Consider the following 9,108-nt stretch of genomic DNA (forward strand, 5'->3'; position numbering starts at 1 on the left):
AGATTAAGCTTATGGTGTGAAGATTGGACCTTGCCGTGATGGTTGGACCTTGCAGTGAAGATTAAGCTATTGCAGTGAAGATTGAGCTTTTGCCGTGAAGATTGGACCTTGCCGTGAACATTAAGCTTGTGCTGTGAAGACTGGACCGTGCCGTGTAGATTGAGATTTTGCCGTGAAGATTGGACCTTGCCGTGAAGATTAAGCTTATGGTGTGAAGATTGGACCTTGCCGTGAAGATTAAGCTATTGCTGTGAAGATTGAGCTTTTGACGTGAAGATTGGACCTTGCCGTGAAGGTTAAGCTTATGGTGTGAAGATTGGACCTTGCCGTGAAGATTAACCTATTGCTGTGAAGATTGAGCTTTTGCCGTGAAGATTGGACCTTGCCGTGAAGATTAAGCTTATGGTGTGAAGATTGGACCTTGCCGTGATGGTTGGACCTTGCAGTGAAGATTAAGCTATTGCAGTGAAGATTGAGCTTTTGCCGTGAAGATTGGACCTTGCCGTGAACATTAAGCTTGTGCTGTGAAGACTGGACCGTGCCGTGTAGATTGAGATTTTGCCGTGAAGATTGGACCTTGCCGTGAAGATTAAGCTTATGGTGTGAAGATTGGACCTTGCCGTGAAGATTAAGATATTGCTGTGAAGATTGGGCTTTTGCCGTGATGATTGGATCTTGCCGTGAAGGTTAAGCTTATGGTGTGAAGACTGCACCTTGCCGTGAAGATTAAGCTATTGCCGTGAAGATTGAGCTTTTGCCGTGAAGATTGAGCTCATGCCGTGAAGATTAAGCTATTGCCGTGAAGATTGAGCTTTTGCCGTGAAGATTGGACCTTGCCGTGAAGGTTAAGCTTATGGTGTGAAGATTGGACCTTGCCGTGAAGATTAACCTATTGCTGTGAAGATTGAGCTTTTGCCGTGAAGATTGGACCTTGCCGTGAAGATTAAGCTTATGGTGTGAAGATTGGACCTTGCCGTGATGGTTGGACCTTGCAGTGAAGATTAAGCTATTGCAGTGAAGATTGAGCTTTTGCCGTGAAGATTGGACCTTGCCGTGAACATTAAGCTTGTGCTGTGAAGACTGGACCGTGCCGTGTAGATTGAGATTTTGCCGTGAAGATTGGACCTTGCCGTGAAGATTAAGCTTATGGTGTGAAGATTGGACCTTGCCGTGAAGATTAAGCTATTGCTGTGAAGATTGGGCTTTTGACGTGAAGATTTAGCTTTTGCCGTGAAGTTTGGGGTGCGCCGTGAAGATTAAGCTTATTTTGTGAACACTGGGCCTTACCATGAAGATTGAGTGATGCCGTGAAGATTGAGCTTTTGCCGTGAAGTTTGGGGTGCGCCGTGAAGATTAAACTTATTGCCGTGAAGATTGGACCTTGCCGTGAAGATTAAGCTATTGCCGTGAAGATTGAGCTTTTGCCGTGAAGATTGAGCTTATGCCGTGAAGATTAAGCTTATGGTGTGAAGATTGGACCTTGCTGTGATGATTGGACCTTGCCGTGAAGATTTAGCTATTGCTGTGAAGATTGAGCTTTTGCCGTGAAGATTGGACCTTGCCGTGAACATTAAGCTTGTGGTGTGAAGATTGGACCTTGCCGTGAAGATTAAGCTTGTGGTGTGAAGATTGGACTTTGCCGTGACGATTGAGCTTTTGCCGTGAAGATTGGACCTTGCCGTGAAGATTAAACCTGTGGTGTGAAGATTGGGCCTTGCCGTGAAGATTAAGCTTGTGGTGTGAAGATTGGGCCTTGCCGTGAAGATTAAGCCTTTGCCGTGAAGATTGAGCTTTTGCCGTGAAAGTTGGGGTGCATCGTGAAGATTAAGCTTATGGTGTGAAGATTGAGCGTTGCCGTGAAGATTTAGCTTTTGCCGTGAAGTTTGGGGTGCGCCGTGAAGATTAAGCTCATTTTGTGAACATTGGACCTTACCATGAAGATTGAGCGATGCCGTGAAGATTGAGCTTTTGCCGTGAAGTTTGGGGTGCGCCGTGAAGATTAAACTTATGGTGTGAAGATTGGACCTTACCATGAAGATTAAGCTTATGGTGTGAAGATTGGGCCTCACCATGAAGATTGAGCTTTTGCCGTGAAGTGTGGGGTGCGCCGTGAAGATTAAGCTTATAGTGTGAAGATTGGGCCTTACCATGAAGATTGAGTGGAGGTCTGGCTTTAAAAGCTTCGAGGGTAGTCAGTGAACTTCGAATCGAGGCCCTGTTGTCGACGCCATTTGTGAGTCAAGTTGCGATATCTGCGTGTGTGTGCCAGGAGAGCCTTGTTCGTTCCGTAAATCATCTCCGGAACCGGTCTGCAACGGCGAACCAACCTGTTGGTGAATTTTTGCGAATGTGTTCCATAAATTCGTGTCCTGAGGGCGTCGCAAGTAAGGCGAGGACGAATTTTCTCACACTTCAAGGAATATAGGAACCATTCACCACCATGTTAGGAGCTGTGAGCAGACAGGCGGAAGAGGGAGCCGAGCAGGATCAACAGGATGAGGAAACTCCTGGACGAAAGAGGAGCCGTAGCACTGGCGGGGCTTCCACAGCAAGCAGGCGCCACATCCAAACAGAGCAACGTAGGAGGGACAAGATCAACGAAGGGTGTGTGTTGCCACTGAATGGAATTAGAATAATGCAACATTGCAAAGGGTTTTCACAAGAACAACGTATCTGCGCATCAACGATATGTTCTCGGAGCAGTTGATTGACCGTAAGATGATGGCGTATAGGTACCAGGAGCTGCAAAAGCTTCTTGGAGTGGAGAACATCGAAAAAGCAACTCTCTTGACACAGGCCGCTGACTACACTCGCCAGCTCCAGGTATCTTGGTGGCTTATCCCTGCGTTGGGTGTGCATTATAACTGGCCGATTTGCAGTCCAGGCGTGCTTGTCCAAACCCTCACATCACATACCCGTGTATGCACATAAGGGACTTGAGGAGTTCTTGCCAAGACACATTCTCATCAATACGCAGGCAGCAATGAGGCAGCTACTGGAGCTGCAGGGCGCAGCAAAGCTGCCAGAGGACATGCAGTGGGCCATCCGCATGTTGCTGCCGCGCCCGGCTGGCTCGCCCGCACCTGTGGCCCCGGCCGCTGCAGCGGCTGCAGTTGCTATGGCTTCCAGTGCAGGCGCAGGGGGCGCTGAGGGTGCCGGTCACGCTGCAGCGCTCGCTCTGCTGGCCGAGCATGCGCAGCAGGCTCAGGCACACGTGAGCTCCAAACTACTCTTCTCTTGACGTACTTGAAGCTTGCACTGTGACTTTCAGGCCCACCCCGCTGACCCTCAAGACCTCACCACAGAGGTTGAGCTTGGGTTCTCCCGAGTATGACTTTCAGGGAAGGCCAGATATGTCCGCTTGATCAGATGTGAGATTGGAAAGGTTGCGCCCTGATCGCACTCTGTGAGATTGCCTGCAGGCCGTTACGCAAGGCAATCAGGTCGGCGTTGCGGGTGGCGCAGGCGCGTTCCAGCCGGCTTCGGCAGCGCCGCCGCAGCAGCAGGCTTTCCAGGGCGCTGCCGGCCCGGCAGCCGGCGGCAACGGCGATCCCAACAGCGCGCTTCAGGCTGTGCTGGCGTCCATGCAGCAGCAACAGCAGGCCGCCAGCCAGCAGGCAGCTTCCCAGCAGCTGCAGGTGCATGCTTTATCTTGCTGTGTCGGGTGCCTTGCGCCTGATGGGCTTACCGTCTATGTGTTCAACCAAGTCATTGCATGCCAGGTGTCACACCTGTGTCAAAATGCAGCCGGGGCATCTCGGCGATGCTGACATATTGCTACCTGCATTAGGGGCTGCTCTGGTAGCTGCGGAAGAAATTGTGTGTTGCACACTTTTGTGCATTGCATCAAGTGATCTCTGCGCCTCAAGTGATTGTCTCGTGTGTGGCGTATGTGCAGGGGTGGCAAGGTGCTGGGAACATTCTGCAGGCGCTGCAGTTGCAGCAGCTGCTGTCGGGCATGGCGCCGGGGCTGGCTCCGCAGCAGGCCAACCAGCCGCAGCTCAACAACCTCAACCTGCTCCTGCCCCAACTCGCCAACGTCGTGCAGGTGTATTCAGCCTGAAGTCTATGGCACTGCAAATGTGGGATTGTTCCTTTTTTAGCAAATGTGAGACCATGCAGGAATTTACAGTTCTTAGCACATCTGGAACAGGCCACTTAGTCAAAAAGAATGTCAGGTGCCTTGCAAAATCACAGCAGCACCTGGCAGCATCGGCTGTCCAAAGAACAGGTGCTGTAAACTTAACAGTGTAAAGCTCGAGCTGGGCTGAATGCACGAGGCGTGTTCACGCAGGTGCCTCAGCAGCAGGCGCCCAATCAGGGCCAGATGGAGGCTGGCCAGCCGAATGAGGGAGACAGCGGCGCCACAGCCTCTTCTGGCTCCCCAGGCCATGCCGTATCCCAGCAGGCCTGAATTTAGCTGCCCAAAACTCCCGCTGTCAGCGTCGCGAGTGCTCAACTTAAAAATGTCTTTGCCCACCTTACGCAAATACTTTGACATCGCAACAGCCCAGGATGGATAAAACATACTCTACACGGCTTCCTTGAACTGTCGAGATGCGATGCATTCAAGTGGATTGACTCCCTGGCGAATCGTATAAAGCGAGTCTTTGAAGTGGCACTTTGGAAGCATTGCAGATGCCAGATGTCGCTCCTTTGAGAGATGCCATTGAAGTTTTGCAGGTCTTCTTATGCTTGCTACAGACGAACTTAATAAAAGATGACACGTCAAACACAGTCAGCGATTGACAATCTTATGGATAATGAGGGTGGACTATTGCACATGTGCAACTGCAACCAACACAGTGCTCTGTAAAACTTGTTACCGGCGATGACAGTCCAAGTATATATTTAGATTCAGCAGTTCAGTTTCAGCTTTGACTTGCGCAGATTTTTCTAATCAGCCGTCCAAGTCAACGCAGACTTATCCGCAAGATCCCAGAACAATCTCTATAGAGGTTGCTTGCATCTTGTGCCTGACATTATATAGATATTGCAGTGTGCCACAATTCTCCTCAGGACTGGAATACAGTCTCGTCATCGCTGTCGTTCTCATCACTGGATGAGTCATCGTCTGTCACCTCCACCTCAACAAGCATGTCCTCGGCAGTAGGCCACTCCAAGAACAGCTCATCTCCCTCAAATGTTCCCATGCTGCCCATTAAGTCGGTGGCCATCAGACACCGGTTGAGTTCCTCCGTCAGCATTTCGCGTTTGATGTCAATGCCGATAAACACGAGCTCCTGCCTGCGGTCTCCCGCGTCCCCTTCAAAATCCTGCACCCATTAGTGTCAATTTACACATATACATTTGGTGTTATGCAGTGTCACTATGTAATGGGACCATCATGCTCTCATCAGTTCTTAAAGGACATGCCGGCAGCCATCATTGGATTTGGAGGAGGAGTCCTCCTTACCATGAAGGTGCATACTATTCAAGTGCACCTCGTACACTCACGCGGAAAGATCATGCTTCCTACTCTTGCAGGGGAATGCGCTGCAAAGCAAGGAACTTGCTTTAGTCTTCTGAGCTGATGAGGAGCACACACCTTGCGGATTCCAGCGCGAGCCCGCTCGTCGTCAGGCCAGGCCTCTTCTGGCACGGCCGCAAACCAGGGCCCTGCAGGCCCCACCCGCAGGGTGCCGCCAGCCTGGCTCCAGTCGCCCATCATGTCATCACGCCCAGCCAGCCACATGAAGCCCTGTGTAGTCACTGTACTCTCACTCCATGCTTTTCAGAGTCTGCCTGTGGTTCTCACAGTTGAACGCCTTAGGGCCTCCCCTTATAGCACCTGATTACGCTCAACTTCTGCTCAGGGCTGCCAGCTGAAGGTCTCAACAAGAGTGAAGCTGCAAAAAGACTGCCATTCCAATTATACAGAAGCACTTCAACCTTATTTAGTTGGTTCAGGCAATAAGCGCTTTTACATGTGCCTGCGCCTCCTCTGTTCAGGTAATCCGTCTTAAGCGCATTCACATGGAGATGTGACCAACTTACCTTGGAGCGCAGGATGTTGCCAAAGGAGGACACCATCAGCAGCTGACGAGCACGCGCGCTTTTTGCTGTGGCTGTAGGCACTTCTGAGCGTGGCTTCTTGGCAGTTTGCATGGGTAGGCCATCTTCCTCCTTCTCCATGCGCGCATCACCTGCACATGATGTGTTGATTTTCTGTGCAATATATTGCAGGCAGTACCATTTCATGTCTAGCACTAAGCACTAAGCACTAAGTGACTGGACTTTTTTACTAATGAATCAATAGGAAAGTCCCACAGGGAACCCTTTTGTGAAAGCTCCTCATTGACCCTGCCTGAAGGAAGGAAGAAAGGAAGGAAGGAAGATTTACACATCAACTCCAGCCTAAAAGCCCTGACAAAGAAAAAACAGAACTTAGAGATTAGCCTAAGTCAGGACAGATGCATGCCGTGCATGCCTCCCTCGGAGTCAGATTCGTCCAGGTCAGGCTGGGGCTGTTGAAGGGTGAAGTAGCTTGTGAAAAAGCTGTGCAGGCGGCCGGGGTGGAACGGTCGGCGCGCGCGGTACACGAAGCTACCAATGCCATACTCCTCTGTCTCTGGCGTGGCAGACTCCCCTTCTCGCATCGCCTGTGCATCATCACGGAGCCAGCAGTTCTCGGTAAACTTATTACTTTTATTATTATTACACGCTTTTCCTGCCGAAGGCAAGGTGCGTCTGCAGACAAGCTGCATGTGAAGGCTGCCAAATTCCTACCCCTTGTTGGACTCGCCAGATCCAAGCAAGACCCAATCAACCGTGGGCACGGTGCTTAGTATTTGTACCGCCCCTCGCCAGCCGGGGCCAGCCGGAGTAAACTTATATGCCAACAATATCCCACTTTTCAGATGGTTGCACGCCCCCCTGACGTTCCCATTGCACATTGCTGCTGATGCTCTTATGCTTGTACATGAAAACCTTCTGCCAGGTATGATACTTGAGCATCCCAAGATTCCATGCTGCTGCTTGCACATGAGGATGTGCGGTGTGGGAGGGTCTGCTGGGACTTTGCATGCAGTACACCGTCCAAGGATGTGCAGACCCATTTCCAGTGAGGCTGCCTCACCTTGAGCCAGCCAGGAGCAGTCTCTGCCTTCTCAAGGCTGAATCTGCCCGTTCCCATGATGGCTTTGGGGGCGACTGCGCCCTCCTTTGTTGCAATGACTTTCGCCTCTGTGTTGAGGGAGTGCAGCAACGCCTCCAGTCTGGCCAGCTCCGCTGCGCTCACCAAGTCACCCTGCAGTGCAGCTTAGCAAATATCAACACAGCTCTATAGGTGCACATATAACGGTGGGTGAGACGTACTACAGGGAGGCACTGAAAGACTTTTCGCCAGGGGAGGAGTACATTTCAAGCATATGCAGTCGTCCAGTGTCTTTGGCAGGGTGGTATTTGAATGTCGGACTGCATCAAGTCTGCTTGCCCGCATGCAGGGTTATCTTTAAGGATTCAGAATTTTTATTACTCAAAGTCTCGCGCCTTGTTGAGCAGGATGACATCAGCGAACTCGATCTGGTCCAGCATGAGGTCAGCAACATTGCGATCGTCCTCATCAGCGATGTCCGGATCGCGCTGCTTCAGAGTCTGCAGCGACTCAAAATTAGCCATCAGCTGTGCTGCGTCCACAACGGTCACGCACGTGTCTAGCGTGGCCATGTCCTTCAGCTCCGCCTGGCTTCCGTCGTCCACATCCAGAGTGAATGTTTCGGCCACCTGATCATGCATGCGCACACGGTTCAATTGGGGCGGGTTCATGCGTCTGTGTTTGGCGCAATTGACATTGAAGACTTGCTAGGCACAACAGAAAGCTGACAGGCTGAAAAAACCGTATGCATTCCCCAGTTGGTCCATTGCTGCCAGTTTAAACGCATCTTTTTGTGTCTGGATCGGGAGGGCAGCAACCGGCATGACAAGGAAAAGCCATACACATTTAGACACAGCATGCTTTCAATGGCGATTGGGCTCTTGTTCCAATGACAGCTATCCCCGTCTGCCACACCTAAGTTGTTCAGCATGCAAGCAGCCCAAACCTGAAGATTGTATATGTGATGGGCAATATTTCAGTCTGGGAGGGCATTACGAGAATGATGGACCACCTGCATGGGCTCGCTGACGCCGGTGGACTCGATGAGCAGGTAGTCAAATGCGCGCGACTTGGCGAGGCGAGTCACCTCCCTTAGCAGGTCCCCCCGCAGCGTGCAGCAGATGCACCCGTTGCTCAGTTCCACCAACTCCTCCTGCGCCTGCGCTGAACGCACACTCGAAATTACTGTTGACTTCCCTCTTGCGAGCCACATTGAAGCCCTCTGAAAGCCATTTGAAGTCCGTTGCAGCAACCTGTATGACGCAGACTTCTACTAGCCGGCCCAGTCGAGGCTTTAGCACGAAGCTAGCACCAGCCAGATTGCAGGGGACTGCCGTGCTGCATGCAGACAACCCTGACTACAGCTTCCTTTTCTTGCAGATTGGATCTTCTCCTGTACATCTGGGAGACCCATAATTGTTGCATGGCTGCAATTGAGCAAAGTAAGCATTTTTAAGCAGAATCCAGGTACAGCGGAGTCTGGAGTGCCAGCCAGACTGAGAGAGTGGTGGTCACTTGCCTGCACAAGCCTGGCGTTTTTAAGCAGTGCAGCGTCGATGTTGAGCTCTGCCATATCGTTGACAATAATGGCGCATCGCACGCCCTCGGTGTTGCTCAGCAGGTGGCGCAGCAGCGTGGTCTTGCCAGCGCCAAGGAACCCGCTGATGAGCATCACTGGGAGCTTGGCACTGCGCGGTAATTTTGTGCCTGCACGATCATGACATGGGTTCTCCAGTTAGTTTAGTGCTCCCCATCAAATGCAGCATTAATCAGGTCCAGAACGATACCTATTGGCCAGGCTCTGAACGGTCAGTGGCAACTGGGCAGTGGGGATCCTGGCTAGGGCAGGGTAGACGGGACAGTAATGCACAAGATAATTATAAATAGCACAACTGAACTGTTCTGAGGGTGTATTGGCTGTCTCAGGCATCACAAAAGGCCATTCAAGCATCCGATTCCCGAGCTGGGCTCAGAGCCATTGCGCACACTACCTTTTTGGACTCTCTTGACGA

The 9,108-nt window shown here is 51.4% G+C and overlaps 3 protein-coding genes across 3 annotated transcripts; 1 reads left to right on the forward strand and 2 right to left on the reverse strand.

The window, feature by feature from the left end:
- Nucleotides 1-1,439: 1,439 nt before the first annotated feature.
- Nucleotides 1,440-2,033, reverse strand: COCSUDRAFT_83605 (hypothetical protein; the record flags this gene model as incomplete). Its single annotated transcript, XM_005642921.1, has 1 exon — nucleotides 1,440-2,033. One exon carries the CDS (start codon nucleotides 2,031-2,033, stop codon nucleotides 1,440-1,442), a length of 594 nt encoding a protein of 197 aa, XP_005642978.1.
- Nucleotides 2,034-2,589: 556 nt separating this feature from the next.
- On the forward strand, nucleotides 2,590-4,830 carry COCSUDRAFT_49282 (hypothetical protein). The gene is made up of 6 exons (XM_005642794.1): nucleotides 2,590-2,604; nucleotides 2,733-2,823; nucleotides 2,978-3,214; nucleotides 3,423-3,638; nucleotides 3,899-4,048; nucleotides 4,295-4,830. Exons 3-6 carry the CDS (start codon nucleotides 2,984-2,986, stop codon nucleotides 4,412-4,414), a joined length of 717 nt encoding a protein of 238 aa, XP_005642851.1. The 5' UTR covers nucleotides 2,590-2,604; nucleotides 2,733-2,823; nucleotides 2,978-2,983; the 3' UTR covers nucleotides 4,415-4,830.
- Nucleotides 4,831-5,174: 344 nt separating this feature from the next.
- COCSUDRAFT_4172 (cobalamin synthesis protein P47K) lies at nucleotides 5,175-8,777 on the reverse strand (the record flags this gene model as incomplete). Its single annotated transcript, XM_005642795.1, has 7 exons — nucleotides 5,175-5,276; nucleotides 5,549-5,717; nucleotides 6,412-6,602; nucleotides 7,079-7,235; nucleotides 7,478-7,725; nucleotides 8,109-8,260; nucleotides 8,612-8,777. Coding segments are annotated over 7 exons (1,185 nt in total), but the record flags the coding sequence as incomplete, so codon positions are not given.
- Nucleotides 8,778-9,108: the final 331 nt, after the last annotated feature.

This window comes from Coccomyxa subellipsoidea, assembly GCF_000258705.1.
Source record: "Coccomyxa subellipsoidea C-169, whole genome shotgun sequence".
Lineage (NCBI taxonomy): Eukaryota > Viridiplantae > Chlorophyta > Trebouxiophyceae > Coccomyxaceae > Coccomyxa > Coccomyxa subellipsoidea.

Bases quoted from the DNA above. Each gene is read 5' to 3' on its own strand.
- COCSUDRAFT_49282 (XM_005642794.1), top strand. From the start codon at position 2,984: ATGAGGCAGCTACTGGAGCTGCAGGGCGCAGCAAAGCTGCCAGAGGAC. The intron at 3,215-3,422 runs GTGAGCTCCAAA...GATTGCCTGCAG, and splicing joins CGCAGCAGGCTCAGGCACAC to GCCGTTACGCAAGGCAATCA. The intron at 3,639-3,898 runs GTGCATGCTTTA...GCGTATGTGCAG, and splicing joins CAGCTTCCCAGCAGCTGCAG to GGGTGGCAAGGTGCTGGGAA.